We start from the raw sequence: 23,247 nt of genomic DNA on the forward strand, positions 1-23,247 counted from the left end.
TCTGTCACTGGGTTTTCTTCCCATCTTCAACACAGGTGATCTTCAGAGCTGTCCACTATTGCTCTTTCCCTGTCCTGCATCACCGGAGGCATGGACTTAAAAACATCGGGATGCTGGTAATTAGAATGATCTTAAACAGTGCCTGGGAGATGGGATCAGTTGTGCTGTGCCCTGCTGTGACCTCAGGAAGATCACTCACTCGTTCTGTGTTTTCATCTTCGCATCTGCACGAGATTCCTTTTGTCTGTCTGCTTGGAGCAGGTCTCCAGAGGCAGCACTGCCTTTTGCTGTGTGCTTGCATAGTCTGATATGCTGCTAACATTATATCAGTATTATCTGAAGTGCTGGTCTGTGCACCAGAAACTTGTACTGCTCTGATTTTGAGGTATGGTGTTAAATACTGCTTTATCCAAACGCTGAGTGCTGGAAGGCCATAGCAGGGGAGAGCTCCCTCCAAATCTTGGTCTTTGACCATCTCCTTTCTCTCTGTGCACTACAGGGACCTTTGGTCTGATTCAGTACAAGAATAATTACTTTTGCTACTCAAATTCAGCTTGAATCTGAATAACATTGCACCCTCGACTAAAAGGGTTTTATGTTTTTTTCATGCTGTTCACTCTCATTGTGTGTTATTTTAAACATAAATACAGAATACACAGCTTTCTGAAAGTCGTCGTTCATAAAAACCTGTCATTTGCTCTACTCGAGGAACACATAGACATCCCAAGGTTTGGGAAAAGCACACGTGGGAAGGGCAGGAGCATTTCCCAAGGAGCCACACTGGAGATGCAGTGCTAGAGGTGGACAAAGCAGAGGATGTGAGAAAACGGGTAATTACACTTGCTGAATCCCAGTCATTAGTAATTCATGGTTATTTATGGCTCATTTGTACCTCACTCAGAGATCCCATTGATTGGCCCCCTCTGGGTCACTCTGCAGAAATGGCAGAGAGAGGCATTAAAAGGGGAGGCCTGTAAACTTCTGGCTGTGTTCTACATGGACCTGGGTTATTAAACCATGAAAAGATGCACAAAAGATCAGTTAAAAAAAAAATAAGGAAAAGCATTTCTGTCCTGATATAAAGTCATTTAACATGATTCATGCTTATTTAAGAAAGAAGGGCTCCAAATAAACTTTGCTTCTAGTGAAAATCGAAAAGTCTCAGAAGCCCCAGCATTGCTCTGTGTTTTCATTGAAGCAAATGATAAAATTCCCTGTGGTTTTATTTTGAGTAGTGATCCACAGGAGCAGACCCTGAGAACCCAACCAAGAGCATCTTAGTATGCTGCAGACAGTCCTGGCACTGCCTTGGCAATACGTAAATGTGCTAATTACTGGCCAAATAAAAATTCCTTTATTTCTAGGGTCTTTCTCCCAAGATTTTCCATTTGCAAGTTAACGGTTTGGAGAACAAATCTATTCTGTGCTCTTAAGGAAAAGAATTTTTCCTTGGTCTGAACTGTTTTGTGATGGATGGCTCGCAAGGCAGAAGGGAAATGCACGCACATGGAAACAGTCTATTACTAAACAATATAATTCTGGGGTTTTGAAAAAGAGGGAGACTGTACATATGAGGGAAATAAAAGAGGGATTAGATGGAGCTGCAAGAAGAATTAACCTGTATTTTGAACCTTTTTTCTCCAATTCCTGAGGAAAATGGGGAGTATAAAATAGGCTTTTTGCTGTTCTTGCTTCTATAAAAATCTTTAAAGTTGTGCTGCTTTTTGTTAGTATGCAGACTCCTTAAGAACTTGCTAAAGAAGTGAATCAGACCATAAAGAGCATTTTAAATGGAGCACAGACGTCTGTAGTCTAACAGAACTAGCATTTTTATGGTGCACTTCCCAAGGATTTGCATGAATTTCTACAAAGAAAAGCTGCTTACTCATTCTTAGGCAAAAAAGTGGGTTTTTTTTCTCTGTGACATTTATGAGCCATAGAAGAGCCAACAAGCTGTACAATGCATACAAACGTTTATCATTCCTGGCATTAAACCCACAGAAATCAGTCTACATTAATGAAAAATAATAATTTTCTTTTATTGAAACCTGTCTGGTTTCTGCCGAGTGCTCCCAACATCCAGAAAACAATGTTACACCCTATAGCTGCTAAAATAAAATACACAATAATTATAACTAAACTGTTGTGCCCAGGGATTTGGTGGCTTTCTCAAGCTTTCAGTAACTACTTCCCAGTGCCTAAAGCTGGTTCATCTGTATATTGCTCATGCCTGAGTGCTGAGCTCCTCCATTCCCTGAGCATCCTCCCCACTTTCTCTTCTGGCAGCCCTTTCCTGTCACAGCCCTGTCCCGGTGTCCCCTCCCAGGGCTCCTGCGTGTGCTCCTGCTGTGGCTGCAGGTGGGAAACTGGGAATCAGCTCCAGGAGCATCCTGATGTTAATTCTGGCCTCACAGGAAAAGGGAAACCACCACTGCTGGGGTTTCCATGAGCACTGTCAGAAGGAAAAGAAAATCAGAATTGGGGGCAACCAGGAGGAAATTTCGTCCACTTGTAAGCAAGTGACATATTTTGAGATACCTGAAAGCCTCTGCCTTATGTCTGCCATTGGGAAGTAGCCTTCTCTTCCCACCCAGAGAAATAAAGCGTGTAAATCTCTTACCTTGCTCAATAATTAAACAGCAGCTATTGATAAAATGACATTTATGTAACAGCACAACCCTGTACTATCCTGCCTTGTACCTCAAACAAAAATAAGAATGTGTTTTCTAGTAGCAAAGAACAATTCTGCCATCCCAGCCTTGGCTGCAAATTCCTGTTGCCTTGCACAGGAGGTCCAGCCTTGTCCTCACAGTGAGAAGGCTGGAAGGCTCCAGCCTCTGGACTCTGTGCCAATTCTGACCTCAGGAAATTAGCATCTAAACAGTGGCACTTGGCTCAGGAATCGCTGGACAATCCCAAACCTCTCAGTAGAACAATTGTTAAAGTAAAAGCACAGATATAAATATAAAAACGTGAGAAAATCTGTCCTTGCAAAAAGGTATTTCACTGTGACATATCCAGAATTAACAGAAGAAGGAGATTTCAATAGGAGGGATGCCAAATGCCTTGCACAGCTCCAGCAGAGAGGAGCTGATGTATATCCAATCCCTTATACACTCACAGCACTGGATAATTATATGGAAAGCCATCTCCTAGTGAGGTAGAGCAAATTCTTCACAAGCCTAAAGAAATAGGAAGGTTTTTTTCTGTTTGTTTTTTTTTTTTTCCTCTTCTCCTTGTTGAGAGCATCACTGATCACAAATCATCACTGATTTATTTGTTTTTTCTACTTAATATGTAGCTACCAACTAAGAGATTTGAAACCAGACTCAGGAAGGCACTTGGTTCATACCAACCCTACACCCCCCAAGATCTCACTGCCTGTTTTTACCCTTTTATCTCCAAGGTAGCACTCAAATGTTTCCAGCCTTTTTCATGGCTGTTCGGAGTCAGATCTCAAACTATACCCACATATTTGCTGCCTTCACACCTCCTAAGCTGTCATGGGATGTTCCTCAACAATTCCACCTGTTATTTAGGGTTTCTCAGTGAAGTTCTTCTGCTTGCATTTGAGGCCAGATACAGCATATTAGACTTTTTTTATTCTTCTTTTCATTAATTCCTGTTTAGTTTTCTGACCATTTACTTCCTGGCTATAGGAATTAATGAGAGCTCCATGATCAAAATGAGAGTTGAAGCCATCGTTTCCTTCTGTGTGTTTGCTGGGATCACCCGTTTGGATTTGTGCCATGGCTTCCTCTGTTCTGCCTTCAGGCATCATCTCTCTTTTTTTTCAATTACAAATATCCATCACTTCTACCTTAATTGACCATGGCAACATTTTCCTTTCCATTCTCTCAGTCTGGCCATGGAATGCTGGTGGCACACTCAGCTTCGTAACTTCTTGATTTGCTCTTAATGTCCTCTCTCAGTCAGAGCCTGAGCTGAGGCACTGCAAAAGCAAAACACCCCTTGACTTCAGTGAGCATCAATCAAGCTCAAGACTATTTTATTTTCATTCCAAGTATTAAAACTGCCAGGAGACACAGACCTCCCAGACAGGATTATGCTATCTTTATCTATAGATTTCTTGCTGCCTCTATAGATTTCTTGGTCCTCTCTCCAGCTTACTTTGGTGCAGAATATACAGTGCATACTATAAAATAAAATACTGTAAATGCTATTCTATTTTATAATCATTGCATAGCTTCTATTAAAAAAATAAAAATTCAAGCATCCCTTCCTTATTTACTGTCTGGTCCTAATACAGAGTATTTATGTCCCTGCCTCATGCAGTGGCTAAACCCACTATCTGCTGCACCACAAATTTCATCCAAGTCCATTCAGCTCCATTTAACTCCAGTCTCTGCACTTTATCTGCAGCATTCTCCATATTCACTATATTTCCAATGCTAAGAAGGTCCAAAAGCTAAGCATTTCACCCTTTCAGACAAGTTAATATATCCATCTTTTGTGCCAGGAAAGATCCCATTGTCTCTGTCACATGGCGTGTTCCTCAGAAATTATGCATATTTGTCGTTTTTTGGCAGTCTTCTGAAGCACTCATGTGCATGGATTTTTTTTTTTCCTGTGTTATTTCAGATGTAACTGTTTATAAAGAAAAAAATTGCTGAGCACAATTCAGCAGCATTAGGAATAAATTCTTAGGAATATAAAGCCACCCTTTTTTTAACAAAGCAAAGCTTTACAGATGTATTTATTTAATTTATATATTATGTATTTCTTGGCTTTTAAGCACTGGAAATAATTATTTGCCAATTGTAACAAATTTTCCAGATAGAAACTATGCGTATTAGTATCACCTATTTGCTAGACTCGGGATTAGCCACAAGTACTGACTACACAGACACCAGAAATCAGGCCATTGAGATCATCCCAGTATATTTCTCTTCTGCATCATTTTTGTGCTACTAAAATTAAAATACCAATACCTGCTACTTCTTCTAGACTAAAAAGCAATTTATCTCTGTTATGCATAAGCAGACTTGGGAATTACTGCTTTTTATTATCCAAATATTTAGCACTGCCATCCTCATTTCCCTTTAGTGGAAAATGATATTATTGGTGTGCTGAGATGGGAAATGCTTAGAAAAAAAAGTAATTGCAAACTATTCACTGCTCAATATTTACCACGTGTTATGGCACTTGCTGCAGGTTTTTTAGGAACCAGATTCAGAAATGGAATTCCCTGCTGTAAAGCACTTTTAAACATATTTTTGCATCACTGCGTATTCTTTCATAATTTGTTTGGGCAGTTCTGACCTCGTCTCAGATCAGCATCTACCACAGTGGCCAAGGCTGCTGATCAGAACAGGAACCTGCAGAGCTAAAGGGATTCCACTCAGCTGGGGTTTAGGAATCAGTCTCTTGTAAGGGACCCCACAGACTGGCCCCAAAATCATCCATCATGTGGACAGCTACTGTGCAGAGGAGTGTTTGCCTTGCATGATGTGGGTGCTGCCAGTTCATAGAAACACAAACTTTTAAAGACAAAATCCCCAACCATCTTTGGAATGTGTTAAGAAACTCATAGTAGCAGCAGTACAGTGACTTATGCCTTCATTTCACTGTAATCGTTGCCTTCTTATCAAACCCATACTTTAAAACTGCATGCACATCAAATATAGTTCTGCTTGTAGAGTTACCAATTTACCAACTGCAAGCTGAATGCCAGAAAGTCACAAACCTTTTCCACACAAGATCCCTCTCAGCAGGAGAGGGTTTAGATTCAAGTTTAGTTGGCTCATCACCCCAGTTCTAAACTCTGGTCCCATGTCCTTCTTCCTGGCTGTACAGCACCTTTTCTTTTTCATGGCATTATCAGCTTGCAGACAACATAGTCAGGAAACTGCTTGGAAATAATTCCTGTAGTAACAATTTACGACACAGTCCAGCTAGTACCGCCTGTTCCCTGCATGACATCAACCTGTCCTTGAAGTTATGATTATTTATGTAACAATTGCATAGGAGAGCACAAAGAGGATGCCAGTCCATGGATTTGCAGAAATAAAAGTGTCCTAAGGAACCTAAATTAAAATACAGGCCTGTAGTAAACTGTGTGTAATCCACGTTCTTTACAGCATTTGGGAATGGACTGGAAATCTGGCCTTTGTAGGATTTTACCAGGTCTTGCTATAAAGATGGAGAAAGGACCTTCATGAATAGTTTCCTGCTCAAGAGTTATTCTGAGCACATTTCTGAAAAACAATATACACTGCAATTTAGATTCTTTTATTGTGATTGCTTGTTGGGTTTAGTCATACAAAAAAAAAAATTAGGATGCACGCACTAAAATGTGCAACGTTTAATTTGCAGCCAATAATAAAACTCAAACCATAATCAGCATTTCCTTTTTCCACAGAAAACATTACGCTGAACCTAATTTTACAGCTGTACAAACTGTTTTAAAGTAATCTGCTCAATTGGGCGAGTTAATGATATTTAATTTGACCAGGCCAAACTTTACATGCTGTGCATTACTGGGAGCAGTCGTGTGCAGTGCAAGTGTTTGTGTGATGTAAATGCCATGCTAACACCTTCCCCTCTCAGCTGGCTTCACAAAAATCCTGGTGTCATCACCTCTCTAAGGCAGGGAAAAAGTGCTAGCTGCACAAGGTAATTCAACAGAAATTTAGCCTTTTCAATCTGTTCTGCACTCAAGTTAACCCTCTTTATATCAGCCAGCTCTTTGCCCTGGGCAATATCTAAAGTATGGGCCAAATTCAGTTATTGTGCTGAGTAATGTTCTCATTCACGTGCCCCACTTACTTTAATTTGACTACACAGTGTGCACTTAGTGTGCTGTGTCAATTCTCTTCCCAGCCCCCCAGTTCCATGGCCTGGCATGTCGTGTTATTTCTATCCACTACTCTAAAATTGCGTTTTTTATTGCAGCGACTGAGTATTACCATCACGTTTCATCTGAAAAATTGTTTATCAGACACAAACACATAGTTTTGTAGCTTGGGTTTTGTTCAGCGAAAAGGTGAAGAGTCTAAAAAGCAAACCAAAACTAGAAAAACTACAGGAGAATCAATAACTTGCTGTGTTTGAACAAGGGCTGAGGGAATTCCAATCTGCAAGAGACAAATGGGGTGCTGGTTTGTGCTTCACGTCAAAGAGCGAACCCAGTAAGATCTATCAAAATAAAAGGCAGAGCACAGGATTTGTAAAAAAAAAAAAAAAAAATGGGCAAATGAGAGATACACAAGATTGTGGGGATCATTCCTGGCACTGGCTGCTCACAACTTGGCGATGCCTAAAGAGGCTGACCCAGCACAGAGGCTGCACAGAGTTAAAGGAATAAAGCAGGGATTTATTAAAAACCCTTCCAAGGATTCACCTTGGGCAGTGCAAGAGCCCGGCCATGGCTACAGCCAGGATGGACCCTGGGTCACGAGTTCTCACACTTTTATCAGTTTTGCTCCATTTCCACCTTGGGCTTCATTGTCCAGTCCCAGCTCCAGGTTCTGCAGTCCCACCCTCCCAGATTCTCCCCTCCATTCTCTGCTCTTTGCACTTTTTGGGGTGAAGCTGCAGCGGTGTCCTTGGCTGTGGGGCTGGAAAAGGATTGTTTTGTGTGCCTGAGCTGTGAGCAGAACTTGAAACACTCGGTGTGGACTTCAGAGTTATTTACTAAGGCAGTGCAGAACCTGGAAAATGTGAGAACTCAGACTGAAGGCATCACTGGGATGGCTCTGCTGGATCCCTGACAGCTTTGCTGCTTTCTCCCCGCAGGTCAACGGGAAGGATTTATCCAAAGCCACGCACGAGCAGGCGGTGGAAGCGTTCAAGACAGCCAAGGAGCCCATCGTGGTGCAGGTGCTGAGGAGGGCCCCGCGCCCCAAGGCTTTCCCCAGCACCCAGGAGCCACAGCTGGTGGATGTGGGCACGCAGACCGACATCACCTTCGAGCACATCATGGCCCTCAGCAAGATGGGCTCACCCACCCCTCCTGTCCCCGTGCTCGACCCCTACCTGCTGCCCGAAGAGTAAGCAATGCTTTTACAGCCTCAGAAATCCTCGTGTGCCATCGAGTCGCCACTTTATGTGTTTTATTTATTTTTTATTTAATTTTAAAAATAGATAAAGAATATAATTATAATATAATTATAATTAGTTTTATATGTGATCATATATTATAAAATTAAATATATATTTGCGATATAATGCATAATCATATGCGATATATTATATATTATAATTCTAGAATAATACATTAATTATTCATTCTTATAATAATTTTATTATAGTATAATTATTTATTACATTACTTATAATATTTATATAATATAATAATATATAATGTAATAATTATATATCATTATATATTCTATATAATTACATTTTATGTTTATATATTATATATAATTAAATATATTTTAATTATATATAATTAATTAATAGTATTATTTATTTATTATTGTGTTTTATTTTCTTTTTGCTAGGGCAGGGATTAAATCTGTGAGACAGTATTTCTTGTTTGGGCTTAGAAGTTTATTAAATCCTATTTATATTATAGGTCTATAAGCTGAGTTTTACAGCACTTCAAGCTAACAAGCTAAAAATGGAGACTTTTTTTTACAAGGTCTTTTAAGGGTCAACTGTTCAATTAAGAAAAGCTACTTAAATTATTTTTAATTTTTAACTTAATAACTAACCACTTGCTATGCAGACTTGCTAATCTAATTACACAAAATTACCCAAACTCATGACTAAAAAGATGAAGAAGAAAGACAAATTTCCACCCTAAAACTTTTATCTTGCTTTATGTATATTACTGCATTCTAAAACCTAAAAAATTTAAGTTTTCCACTATGTGATATTACACACTTCTATTCAAACTACACATTCATGATTCCAGTTTTATTACTTAATTTTGGAAGCCTTTTCCACGGCCTCAGATCAAAAGCCGTGTTTTTTCTTGGGGGTCAGTGCCTGTTAGCACAGAAAGTCTCAAATTCTCAGTTCCTGGGGTTCCAACAGCGTGTTAGAAAGAGTTCACTATGCTGGTAAACATGTACTCCCAGAAGTAACCAGGATTCGTCCACCCCGAGCCATAACTCACAGCATTTTCATTTTTCCTACACATTAGCAAGACATTACTCACATGAGTAATGCCACTGAGTCACAACGTGGCCTCATAAAGCTCTTTTTTTTTTTTTTTTGCTAGCATTTGGTGGATAAAGTTATTGCATTTGGTAATTCCTCTCACTGCCTCTTTGGGTTGCTTATGTTTTAACTTTATTTTTTATGGCTGCCATAAATTGTGTAATGCTAAGAGCTGCTCCATTCTGCTCCAGCGTATTAATTACTTTATTATAACCCTGCAGCGCTGTTACTCAAATAAGTTATTTTCTGGGACTAAAATCACTTACCAGTGTTGTCATGGATGTTTTAGAATCAAATTTTAATTATTGTTAATGGTGATTTGATGCTTTTGTACTTACAAGTACAAATGACAATTATCTGCTGGCGCACGCACCCCCGCCCTGCCATGCTGCTGGAGAGCAGAACAGCTCCCCAAGGAGCCCCTGCAGATGGCTGTCATCCTGCCACGCATCTCCACAGGGAGCAGGGGATGGCAAGGATGCAAAGGATTCGGGTTCCGACCCTCTCAGTTGCTGTGGGTGAGAGACTGATGTGGTGGAGCCACATTAACTTTCACACACGGAGCCAGGACCTTTCCCTGTGTGTGCCTGCTCCTCTCAGACTCTCTCTGCTCATACTTGAAGGGTGCTTCCAGTGGATATTCCAGCACGGCCGCCTATTCCCAGCCCGTTGAAAATTCAAGGACAGCAGCACAATTTAGTGGAAACACTTGACAAAAGGAGCTTTGAGCTGGCAGTGAACAAACAGCAGGGCTTGGAGCGTGTGGAGAGGACGTGATTGTTCCTAGGGGCTCAGACACTGCACCTGCCAACCTCATCTGCAGTCCGGGCTTTTAGTACCTCTGACTTGCCAACTGCAAAACCAGTTACACCTACAAAATGGCAAAGATTCACCGCTGATGAATCATTTAGGAAAAAATTCTTCCCTGTGAGGGTGGTGAGGCTCTGGCCCAGGTTGCCCAGAGGAGCTGTGGATGACCCATCCCTGGAAGTGTCCAAGGCCAGGCTGGAGCACAGCCCGGTCTAGTGGAAGGTGACCCTGCTCTGCCCATGGCTGCGTGGAATGAGATTTTCCTTGAGGTGCCTTCCACCCCAAACTGTTCCATGATTTTATCACTCTGTGATTTAGGTCACAACGTGCCTGGATTATTCCAGCTTAACCCTATCAGCTTCATGTTGTTCCTGAATGATCAGACAGATCCCAGCTGCCAGATCACCAGTGTCCTTGCCCTGAGCTGGAGGTGTTGGTGTTTCCTCACAGCCCTTCTCATACAAGGGTGCACTCGTCTCTAGGGGTGTGCTGGCACCCAGCACCTGAAAGCAGAGTCATTTTTTCCTGGTGTGCCCTCTCACTTCTCCCAATTCCGTTCAGATTTATCTCGCCTGCCTCTCACAACTTGACTACCCAAGCCAATTAGCAGATGCTGTTACATAAATAGCCTCAGACATTTATCTAGTTAACAGAGAATTAAAGGGAGTTTACTTTCGCTGCAGATAGAACAATCCAGCACAGGAAACAGTGATCACAAAAGCATTACACTGCTTACAACTTCCAAAGTAAAGGCAGTGGAAGTGTGGGAGAGCTCGCAGTAAAAAGCAGCAGGCCGTCCTCCTACAATCCATGGAATTTTCATTTAAAACACTTACTGGGGTAAGTGGTGTATCTTATAGAATTAACCACACGCAGCTCCTCGGTGTGGGGGCTAGTCCATCATCTCCCCTACAAGCTTGGAATGTATTAATAAGTTCCACTAAAGTCCTGAGTGCTGTCCTAAAAAATACCTTTTTTTTTCCAGCCATCCATCCGTGCATGAATACTATGACCCAAATGACTACATGGGAGGAATTCATCAAGAAATGGACCGGGATGAGTTGGAATTGGAGGTACTTAATCTAACTATTTCATTTCCATATGCACCTCAAGGTCTTTGAATTGTATAAAGTGAAAAGACTTTTCAAAGTAGATATTTGTGATAACATTGTTCACTAGTTGCTGATACCTTTATCACTCCATTGAACTGTGAGCCAGGAACTGCTGATCTTCAGCTAACAAATTAACATAAATAATGAAGTCATTGATTCCTTTAATTAAAGTCTGTGTAAGTGTGCTGATTTAGGCTTTCTGAAAATCTGAAAGGCTCTGCTGAGTGGCAGGGCCTGTTCCACATAACCACAGTAAAAATGTGTGAGTTTCCCTTAAATATTTCCTGGCTGAGAAACAGATGTTCTTAATCATACAATTTTGAAGTATGTTAAGTTTACAAGACAAGGCCAGGATAGATTTGCCACTATACTAAGCTGTTCCTCCTTTTTTCATTACTTCAGTGACATATGTATATGTATGAAATTACAGATAATAAAAGTTCAACCAGTCGTGAAGGTACGCAAGGTCTTTTCCCTGCCAAACCTTTAAAAATCACTTTTGGTTTTAGTGCTTGTATAGCCCATCAGAAGTTCGTCTTGAGTTTTCTCATTCCTAATTTTAATAACCTGCTCCCAACCATTCAAGGTGCAGCACAGAAATTGTGGGGTTCTGCAAGATACTTAAGCAGTACTGACCCAGTAAAGTGCTTTTAATTATTTGCAATAAATAGTAGCAAAATATCCCAATAGTTCTAGCAATGTCTGACCCAGCAATGTCTGACCCAGCTGATCCATCCAAGATTATCAGTAAGAGAATATTTTATACCCTTAGCTGTCTTGCACTTCTGATTTCTTAGATCCTGGTCTTGCTAAAACCTGTTTGTCAAAGCAAGCAGTGCTGACCTGCCTGAAGCTCTGCTGAAATCAGTGCAGATTTATCAACAGCTTCAGTGGGAGCAGAGTTCAGTCTTGCTATGAGCACCAGGTTGTTTCCTTCTATAAAAGTGTTTGCAGGATCAAGGACTAAAACCCCATAAAGAGTTTGCAAGCTGTCCTCAAATTCTGCAGATCTGGTAGCAATTCATCTCTGTATACAAACGTAAATCAAAGGCAGGATAAAATCAAAGTGCCAGTAAAACAAATGCTACTTAGCAGACTTCAAGGCCTTACTTTTCAAACAAGTGCCTTTTTTTTTTTCTCTTTAATAAAAAAAAAATGCAATCTAGATTTCAGTCTCAAAGGAAAATGTAGAACAAATCAGTGTTTTCTACCAGTATCTTTCCAAAATCTACTTTTTAGGAAATCTAATATTGTGGATAAATTAGAACGCTTCCATTAGAAGGTCAACCAGTTGAGCTGAAAACAGTTTAAACACACGTGCTCCAGTAGCCAAAACTTAATATGCCTTAAACCACAGCATTAATAATTTTGACATTGATATAGTACTTGATGGCAAAAGGTGATCAGCTCAGTAACACGGGCAGATGAACATTAGCAAAGTCTCTGTAGCCTAATAGTATTTCTTAAAAACCACTAAAGATTCCTGTTCAAATTGTAAAGACTATGATCAATGGTAAGGTCAAAGTGCTAACAGGGACTCAACTGGCTGGTTGCTTTTTTGTTTGCCTTTTGATAGATATGTTTTAAAAGACCACAAAGGCACTGTTTCATTGACTGCAGCAGGAATGTCGAAAGTAAGAAAGCCATCAAGTCAGCCTTCTGGGTTTCTATGTCTATAAAATGTGCTTTGAATTTAAATCAGAAGCTCCTCATCTAAACTTTTATGGTCTATAACTGACTGGTTCGTGATTTGTAACAAGCAAACAAGACGAAAAAGGTGAAACAGCCAACTTTGCAACAAACCTCCAATGTAAATATCCATAGGAAGGAATTTATGTTGGCAGTATTGCTGAGATGCCAAAATTGTGTTCTCGGTTTTGTCTCAACATTTATCTTAAAATTGATGACTCAGAGGTAACTGCCATATATTCTCTGCTACAAAAATAAATAAATACCATTTCTTTTCTTTTGAAGTTTCCATGCCACAAGTAAAGAGAAACTAAATTGCAAACTCCTATTTTATTATAAATTAAAAGTGCATTCATTCTTCACGGAGGCCCAGCTAGAAGTCATTTCAGGCTCATAAAGGAAGAATAATGTCACTCCAGGATTCCCCAGCAGTGTTATGCATTAATATGTTTATTCAAACAAGTCTGTCCAGCTGTCAGACATAGCCCAAGCAAGGGCTCTCTCCGTGGAACTTTCTCACATTACAAAGGAGAACATTCTACATCAAAAAGGGGCCTGTTCCCTCCCATTTGACTTTCTGTCTTCACCCTTCCCAATATGCAACTTGTATGTAGGTCTTTCTTTCTAAGAAAAGAACTGAACTCAACTGAATGGTTAGTTAAGAGTCAGTGAAGCTTGGAAATGAAAATTACATTAAATGTTTGCTACTGCTGAGAAATTTCCCTCTGATACTCTCACTCAGTCTTGGACAGAAATGAAGCATTCTTGTCAAAAGGCTGAAGAAGGACACCAAATTAGTTCAAAGAGCTTTTTGCCCACCCAGTGCACAGCTCCCAGTGTTCCCAGCATGAAACCACAACATCTGATCAGCAAACGAACACACTGAGCACAAAAAAAAAATGTGCTTCAAGCTCTGAAATTAATACTTCACTGCTTTTAGGAAACCATGAATAAAAGCTGAGTACCAGGGTTTCAAGCGCTCCCCTTTGTGCTGTACTTTGCTACTTTGGTTGAAACTTTTCTTTTACTTCTCCAATAATCTGTTTGCAAGGGAGGCGAGAGGCGAGACTGAACATGGGGATTGGAAGGCTCCATCACAGGCACTCTGCAATTTTTATTCCATCCTGGTTTGCAAAACGTTTCAAAGCATCTTTTATGTGAATATATTTCTTCTCTATGAAAACTCCAGCTCTGCAGGGAGTTGCACTGATCAGGAGCTTCTCAAGGCATTGCTGTGTCTTGGAATACAAAGAGCTGCAGCACGAGCAGTCCTGCTTCAGGCAGTGATTGAATATGTAAAGGTTTAAAAAGCTTCACAGCTGTACTTTCTAACACAAATATTTGTATGTTCTTTGTTTGGAACAAACGCAGAAGTGGTGAAACCTTTCATCTGGCTCACAAGCCAGCAATGAAAGGTTGTCCTCCCTCGGCTCTCTGGGGGTTTTCAGCCTGGCCTCCACACCTCGTGCTGTGTGAGAAAGGTCTGAATTATGGAGCTCTGCCCATCTGCTTGGCAGAGAGCCTGGGCATCCTCCAGGTTATCTCACTGAGGCATCCCAAACCTCTTTTCATCAGGGTGAGAAACACTTTTCTTCAGCCTTCCCCACTGGGGACTAAAGCCTCCCTGGTCTGACAGAGAATTCCCATCACAGAGCTGGGCTGCCACAGAACCTTCCAGGTAGATTTCTACTTCTCTAGAGCAGAGAAATTTGGAAAGAAAATCTGGTTGATAGCATTTTCTCCTTTGCAAATGGGAAGGGGTGGGATTTTTTTTTCCCATTTCCCTGTGTTGAAAAGCACTTTGATATGAAAATACAAATGTAAAGATTACTTCCTTAGGTTCAAGAAGGCCTGAACAAGATTTTCCCTCCTGCTGTAGCAGGGTCAGCTGCCAAAAAGTAGCGAGAGGGCCTGATGCAGTATAAAAGGAAATAGTCCTTTATATTTATTTCCCTGACATTCTTTTCTGTGTAAAACCTATTAATGGAAAAGCAAAAAAAAAGGGGGACCCTGTTGGTCAGGTATGGCAGAGGTCAGCACAGGAAAAGAACCCACCACACCTTACAGAGAGAGGGAGAAGGACAGAGCACTTATCATGCAAGCTGTGGATGAGGCTTTCTCAGTGACTGAACTATTTTTACCCATCACTGTCATTTCAGATCTCTACTGCTCATTTCTGTCTTGTTAGAGAAAGGACTCTGATTTTTATAAATTTGCAGGCAGGCCGTAATTCTAAATCAGCAGTACAATAATTCAATAATCCTCTGCAAATGAAGGATCTTCTGAGCTTATAGAGGTTAATTTACTATTATCACTTGCTCCTAACTCATTATGATGAGTGGTTGCAGGTATAATGTCACAGGGCATGTTCATTTCTTCTTGTCTTGCTGCAAATGCCAGATGGATTTCAGCAACCAGCTCTGTGAGCCCTCCTTGGCTCCGGATTTGATGAGGAGCCAATAATCTTTCAGACACTTCTCTTTGCACAGACTATTTTGAAAGAGCATCCAAATCCTCCTTTGAACGTCTCTCAAAATGTCACTTTTACCTGATCTGAAGAAGCAGATCTGAATTGTCTGCGAGTGTAAAAATTCTCGTGGATGGAATTTTCACATTTATGGTATTAACCCAGCCCCATCATTCCCACACTTTGTGGGTAGCACCTCTGCCTGCCAGCTGCTTTCTGTGGATGCAGAGCAGGTGTGGAATAACCTCCAGTTATTACTGCCCAGGAATGCAGCCCCTGAGACAGAACTGCAAGAAATGGCAAATCCTGTGGCATGGCAAACACAGGGATTGACACCTTTAACGTTCTCCAGGCCCATATTAATTTTCTTCTGTTTAATTAATTCCTGGTACAATTACTCAAGCTGCCATAATACCTGTACTTGCAGGTGCCAGTTTTCCATTTTCCCCTTTCATGTATCTCTGCATTACACAGACCTGCCTCTGAATATGAAAAATAACCTTTGCTTTGAAGACTCTGGTGTTGATTCTTCAACTCCAACTGGAATTGCGCACTTTTATCTCTCAAATATTTCAAACCTTTATGATTATATTAAAACTTTACTGAGACAAAGGCCCAGAGAAAGCAGCTGTTCCTATGTTTAAGTTCATAAAATTATCATATTTGGGTAGCATCAAATCCACTTTCTTTCTTCCTACCAAGGACTAGGGGGATTGTACCCAAGAGTGAGTCTGTCAACTAATTACTCAAAAAATTCAGGTTCTAAACACCTGCTCTATACATTTTTTTTCTGCTCTAGTATTTTTTCTGCTTTATTTCTGAGTGTGTTTTTAAACAACAGATACCTCTTTTCACTTCAAAACATACATTATTTATCAGATTATTTATTACCTTCCAGTATATCACAGGTGACGTCTCAGATGGTGCAATTTAAATACAAACCCATACTTCATAGTTATACACTATATAGTTATAGTTATACACTGTTGGAAAAACACCTATTGTTAGTCAAAACATGTGGCAAGTAAGAATCAAAATAACAGCTTGCTTCTTCTTTTCCTTCCACTCCAAATGTTTGTAGTTTCACAGGATCTATTTAAGCAATTGCCAAAGCCACCACATATTTCTGTTTGGTTTTGTGGGGTATTTTTAACATTATATACACACACACACACACACACATATATATATATATTCACTACCAGTGTGGCAAGCAGTAGAATGAGCCACAGCACAAATTTCTTGCCACATTTTCAAATCAACAAAGTATACAAAAGCATTCCTGAAGATAATGAAACTTTTTTTTTGTTAAAATATGCAGAGAACATGGGAATCATTCTGGGCCTGAATTAGGCTAAATCCACAAATTCCTACCTCACCCCCCCCATTCACTTCAAGGATAAATGTAGGATCAGCTATCAGACCTGAATCCACTTTGTCTCATCTTTCCTCTGAAGAATGTCCATCTCCTTTCTAGAAAGCTCCAAAGCTTTAGAAATCTGAAGAAAACCCTGCTATTAAACATTGTGTTCAAACCTTTAAGTAACAAAAGAGGGGGGGATAAGCACAGCAGTTCACCATGGATCCTATTGATTGAAACCACTTAAATACCAGCTGAAATGTCACTGACATTTACAGCTACGCTTCTTTAGGGGGAAAAAAAAAAGAAATTACACATGTTGACAAGTAAATAACATGAGATTGCTGATCTTGGCAGCTGTCAGCTAGACACACCAATAAATTATTCATATCAGCTTGTTTTATTGTCTTGTCCCTTCCAAATGGCACAGCAACAGAGATGTCAGAAAGAAGGAGCTGTGTTATCAGACTTTTGCTCTGGAGTGGCAGGTCCAAGCACAGATACAGGGTGCAGGGTCTGCCCTGGGCTGGGACACCCCTCGGGTCCCACTCTGTGCCTTTGCCTGGTCCCACTTTTCCCTTTGCAGCAGAGCTCAGATCCTGCCTGACCTGAGGAGGAGCAGGACCTTGCCCTCACCTGAGGAAGTAAAAGCACAACTCCAGGTGCTTTCACACCTCTGTCTGTGCAGAAAAATCCTTCCTCCCCATGGCAGCATCCTCAGGACCTGCAGAGCAGTCACACGAAGTTGGTCAAACACATTAAACCCCCGGGGTGTCCCTCAGAAGCAAAAAGGCAGGACTGAAAGATGCCACAGGGATGGTCACCAGCCAGGAACATCCCACAGCCTGGGGTATCTCCATGGGTTTTACAACCCTTCCCACCAACCAGTGACACACAGCAGCAGTGAACACTAAAAGAAAAAAGGAGAGAGAAAAGGGGGAGAGAAAAGGGGGAGAGAAAAGGGGGAGAGAAAAGGGGGAGAGAAAAGGGGGAGAGAAAAGGGGGAGAGAAAAGGGGGAGAGAGAAAAAGAGAGAGAAAAGGAGAGAGAAAAAGAGAGAGAAAGAGAGAGGAGAGAAAAGAGACCACACTCAGGAATTCCTTGTGGAAAAAAAAAAGCACAGAGGAAGAATATACATTTTTAAGATGGGTTAAATATCTTGGAGATTAACAAGACCACCATGACCTGCTGAAAACAAACATTTGCAAGATACTGAAATGCTTATTATGTTTCTATTACCAATACCAAATGCTTTGTTGATAATATATTGATCTTCAGTCACACTTTTGAGAAATTTATTAGGTGACTTCATGAAAATTATACAATTTAAAGTAATAGAGTATTATAGGTTTTTTTTCTGAAAAGCCAGAGAATTACCCTGTTTATTAGGAAATATGTATCAGCTGTGACAAATATTGAAATCACACTTCATAAGTATTTTAGCCTTTGAAGTCTTACCACTACATGAAATATAGGTAATTTTTCTTCCTTAAGATCAATAAAAGGTCTATTTTCAAAATGACTTCCTATTGATTGAAGGGTCAAAAATGTCCCAGGTATTGATTGTCTGCATATAATCACGTTTTGCTCAGTAAGTTAACCTCCTCTACAAGTGAAATGAAAAGACATCCACTATATCACTTAAGCAAAATATTTTCATTGCATTTGAAAAATTGCTTCCATCAGTCACCAGTGCCTCACTGACAATGTATTTTCCTTTTTTTTTTTTGAAAACCTCAGGAAGTGGATTTACACAGAGTGAACAGCCAGGACAAGCTTGGCCTCACTGTCTGTTACAGAACGGATGATGAAGATGACATGGGTATTTATGTGAGTGAGGTAAGATTGAGCTGCTTTCCTTAAGATACCATTTGTCTTTTCAGCTGCATTGTTGGGCAGTTAAGACATTTATCCTGTTTGTACCATGTTGCATAAATAGCCAAAAATACAGTAATTGGAAGAAATTTTAATTATTTTCCTTTTCTCCAAACTGAGTGCAGTCCTGCTCCCACTGAAGTCAAATTTCATTATATTAACAATGTTCTATTTCAGATGATGCCTTCAGAGTATTTTCATATATTCCCCCTTTAATTTTCATTCTTGATTATTCCTGAAACAATATAAATTATAAAAAAACCCCCACACACTTCTGTTTGCAAACATCTGGGGCCCATTTGTCTCTCTTTGTCCCTTTCCATGAAAAAAGTAGCATTTTATACAGCAACATTTCTTCACCGTGCAGAGCCATTTCAAATTAATTGCACCAGTCTGGGAAAAGAAACTCATAATTAAATCTAAAACCTTCCATTAAAAGGCACCCCTCAGGAAATAAGGGGGAGTAAATACCGAGCTCCCAAGCCTGCAGAGCACCCAGAGTTCTCTTGTTTTGCAGATTGATCCCAACAGCATCGCTGCAAAAGACGGGCGGCTGCGAGAAGGGGATCGCATTATCCAGGTACGTGTGGGAAGTGCTCCAAGTCTCCTAAACCCCACAATTCCACTTCCTCCCCTCGTAACAAGCGCCGTGCAGGGGCATGGAACAGCATCACACGTCCAAAGCAGCACGCTTGCCCAGCACTCCTCTGCACAAGGCTGGGGATGCACGCATGGATCTATCCAGCCAAGCAGCGTCCAGGCGTCCCCATGAAAACACTTCACGGTGCTGTTTTGTCTTTACAGATCAATGGCATCGAGGTGCAGAACCGAGAGGAAGCTGTGGCACTTCTCTCCAGTGAGGAGAGCAAGAATATCTCCTTACTTGTGGCAAGACCAGAAATTCAGGTACGGTAGCAACAAAAACCCCTCCTTTGAGTCTTACTTAAAACAGTGGCTGTTTTGTAGAAAGCAGTTCTTTCAAATGGTTTAACCTGTCTAAATCTACCAGATCTATCTAAAACCATATTACACACTTTGACTGCACACACACATGTGGTCTAAAATGATAGAACTCAGCAGTCATGGTACTTAAATATATGTTTTATATTAAAATTCCATTTCTGAGACATCTGGTGATTTATACATGCTGCAGTGCTATTACAAACATCAATGCAAGGTATTATGAATGGTTTTGAGCCACAGTTTTGAAGAACATGCTGAACTCCAATTCCTACAGCTATCGATTATTCATTCATTAAAACACCTATTATTTAGCCCTTCATACACCGTCTCTTAAAGTACTTGAATACCTCAAGAAGCCTCCTCAGCTGTAATAAAAGGTTGAACCAGATCCCTTTGTAGAGCAGGGATTAGCACAACAAAGGTGTTGAACAAACAGCTAGGAGCACCATTGTTTGATCTGCCAGTGCTGGGAGAGCAGCCCCTGCCAGTGCACCCGGAGACATGGGGTCAGGATCATCACTGTCCTTTTAGCCTGGATATTTCTGATCTCTCCTGTGGGGATAATTGGGAATGGGAGTAAAAATGTCCTACAGACCTCTGCTAGATTTTCCTTCTGGAGTTTGGTGCTGCCTCATAAGAGGGGTGCTCGAGCTTTGGGCTCTGGAGTGTTTTTACACATCCTAATCAAGTTGTGCACAAACCAAAACCGCCCCAACTCTTATAAGTATTTCCACAGATCAAAAGACTAAGGTTTTTTCATATCTAGAGGGCTGTTGAAGATAAAACCCTGTTGTTGGAGATGGAGACAGCCGTGGGAGGAGATAGCACAGTCAATACCCACACTTAGCACAAGGACAGGCTCCTTACCTAAACAGGGCAGCACTGTCACAGGAAGAAATCTCCTGAGATTTCCTAATCTCTGTCCACAAAGAAAAGCTGTAATTTATGTCAGTCTTCATTCTTTTGACAACGATTGGTTTGTTTTTTCCCCTCCCTTTTCACACAGCTGGATGAAGGATGGATGGATGATGACAGAAACGATTTTCTGGATGACTTGCACATGGACATGTTAGAGGAACAGCACCACCAGGCAATGCAATTTACTGCCAGCATGCTTCAGCAGGTACTGCCCTTCTGGTGTGCAGGGCTGTCAAACTTCCCACTGCACTCAATATTCAATATTGAGCTTGGCTGAATATACTTGGTGTCTCAAGTGACACTGAGATCAAGGCAAAAGGACTTTCTGTAAAAACAAGGTATTATACGACTGTCCACAACTTCATCTCAGGGACCAAGATGGTTTGAAATAGTACTTTTTGTGCTTTGCCCCTACAACACAATTCTTGGAAATCCCCTGTCAGTGTGGTCACTGAGAGGAGGAGTACTGGGTGTTTGTGGATAGAGCGAGCAGAGAGCTGATTTACACAATCTCCTACTTGATGTGCGTGCGCAGACTGGAAACAGCCTCCCAAACCCCAGGAACCCAAATGGAGAACTCAGGAAAATGACTGAAGTAACATGTATACAAAGGGGAAAAGGCAAAGAGCAAGTTTTTACATTATAAATTTTACGCAGGGCCTCAGGTACAGATTTATCATTCTGCTATAATTAAAGCAGTCTGTCAATTTTTGCCTAGATTTTTTTCTAAAGTTTTCTACAATTCTGCATCCTCTGTGGCATCCCCACATTGTGAGGAGACATGATCTCACTTTGGCACTGCAGGAGAACTGGATATCTTTGTGCACCTAAGTGGGAAAAGAAACATTTGAAAATGTGACTTCTACCACTCTTGCTGCATAGGTGAAACTCAGACCTCAGGTACTTCTGAAAAGGACATCCACAGTAGGCTGTGGGCTTGGTCACCTTTTCTCTGAGTTCGTACTAATACTCTTTCCATATAAGACACAGACTGTAAAAAGTGGCAGATTAGGAGAACTATTTAAAAATAAACACCTTGAAATATTTCACGTGCATGCAATAATTTTTCTTTGTGTCCTGCTTCTGTTGTTAGAAGAAGCACGAGGAGGATGGAGGCACCACGGACACAGCCACTATTTTGTCCAACCAGCACGAGAAGGACAGCGGCGTGGGGCGCACGGACGACAGCACTCGCAACGACGAGAGCTCGGAGCAGGAGAACAACGGGGACGATCACACCACCTCCTCCAACACTCTGGGGAGCCAGAAGAAGCTGACCTACAGCCACGACACCCTGGGAAGCGGGGACATGCAGTTCAGCAATGAGTCGTTCATCTCAGCTGACTGCACCGACGTCGACTTCCTCGGCATCCCCGTGGACGAGTGCGAGCGGTTCCGAGAGCTGCTGGAGCTGAAGTGCCAGGTGAAGTCTGCCAGCCCCTACAGTCTGTATTACCATAACAGCAGCCTGGAGATGAGCAAAAGCGACCAAGAGAGCGTCGACAGAGAGCTGGAGATGCTCAACGAGGAGCTGCGCAACATCGAGCTGGAGTGCCTGAACATCGTGAGAGCCCACAAAATGCAGCAGCTGAAGGAGCAGTACCGGGAGCCCTGGATGCTGCACAACAGCGGCTTCCGAAACTACAACACGAGCATCGACGCCCGCAGGCACGAGCTGTCAGACATCACCGAGCTACCTGAGAAGTCTGACAAGGACAGCTCGAGTGCCTACAACACGGGCGAGAGCTGCCGGAGCACTCCGCTCACGCTGGAGATCTCCCCTGACAATTCCCTGCGCAGAACTGCAGAAGGCATTAACTGTCAAGGTAACGAGGGGGCAGTGGCGTATAATGTCTCCCAAAAGAATTTGTTTGCCGGCTCAGAGAGCCATGAATCCAGCGCTGGTAAATGCCACGCCTCCACTAAAGATCCTGACCTTGGCAAGCAGCTGGAGAGCAAGGAGAGGAAAGGCAGCGATGGCAGCAAAAGCCCCACTCATGGCCAGAAAGGCTCGGGCTCCTACGTGTCCCCCTACCACCACTCTCCGTACAAACACGCTCACATCCCTGCCCACGCCCAGCACTACCAGAGCTACATGCAGCTGATCCAGCAGAAATCCGCCGTGGAATATGCGCAGAGCCAGATGAGCCTGGTGAGCATGTGCAAGGACTTGGCCTCGGGCCAGAGCGAGCCCAGGATGGAGTGGAAGGTCAAGGTCAGGAGCGACGGGACGCGCTACATCACCAAGAGGCCGGTGAGGGACAGGCTGCTGAGGGAACGGGCCATAAAGATCAAGGAGGAGCGCAGTGGGATGACCACGGATGACGATGCCATCAGTGAGATGAAGATGGGCCGGTACTGGAGCAAGGAGGAGAGGAAGCAACACTTGGTGAAAGCCAAGGAGCAGAGGAGGCGGCGGGAGTTCATGATGCAGAGCAGGTTAGAGTGCTTAAAGGAACAGCAAGGTGCAGAGGAGAAGAAGGAGATGAACATCATTGAACTGAGCCACAAAAAAATGATGAAGAAGAGAAATAAAAAAATATTTGACAATTGGATGACGATCCAAGAACTGCTAACCCATGGAACAAAGTCACCGGACGGCACGCGGGTGTACAATTCCTTCCTGTCAGTGACTACTGTATAATCAATCCCCAGTGCTAAATTATGTACATAAAACACTACCAGTGGGGTAGGAATCAATGCCTCGTTCAATGTGGCAAGATTTTTGTATATAAGAAACAGTCACTGAGTTTATAGTTCAAATACTGAACTCTACAGCCCCGGGTGCCAGGATCTTCATTCTGCAGTGGAGAGGAAGCTTGCCCATCTCCTTCAAAGGCAATATTAGCAGTGCTTTTTGGAATACTGATTGTACTTTTTTACTTGTTACCTTTTACATGAAGTGTTTAAATATCAGAAATG

At 41.8% G+C, this 23,247-nt stretch overlaps 1 protein-coding gene across 3 annotated transcripts in view; it reads left to right on the forward strand.

Moving 5' to 3' along the window:
* The window catches only part of PDZRN3 (PDZ domain containing ring finger 3), a 131,204-nt gene extending 108,235 nt beyond the window's left edge, over positions 1 to 22,969 (forward strand). For all 3 annotated transcript variants that reach the window (XM_062500682.1, XM_062500683.1, XM_062500684.1), the window contains 7 exons: positions 7,759 to 8,012; positions 10,928 to 11,015; positions 18,310 to 18,408; positions 18,962 to 19,024; positions 19,249 to 19,350; positions 20,414 to 20,530; positions 21,419 to 22,969. In XM_062500682.1, coding sequence (XP_062356666.1) covers positions 7,759 to 8,012; positions 10,928 to 11,015; positions 18,310 to 18,408; positions 18,962 to 19,024; positions 19,249 to 19,350; positions 20,414 to 20,530; positions 21,419 to 22,969 — 2,274 coding nt within the window. The remainder of the gene's footprint in view (positions 1 to 7,758; positions 8,013 to 10,927; positions 11,016 to 18,309; positions 18,409 to 18,961; positions 19,025 to 19,248; positions 19,351 to 20,413; positions 20,531 to 21,418) is intronic.
* Positions 22,970 to 23,247: the final 278 nt, after the last annotated feature.

Source organism: Cinclus cinclus, chromosome 12, assembly GCF_963662255.1.
Source record: "Cinclus cinclus chromosome 12, bCinCin1.1, whole genome shotgun sequence".
NCBI lineage: Eukaryota > Metazoa > Chordata > Aves > Passeriformes > Cinclidae > Cinclus > Cinclus cinclus.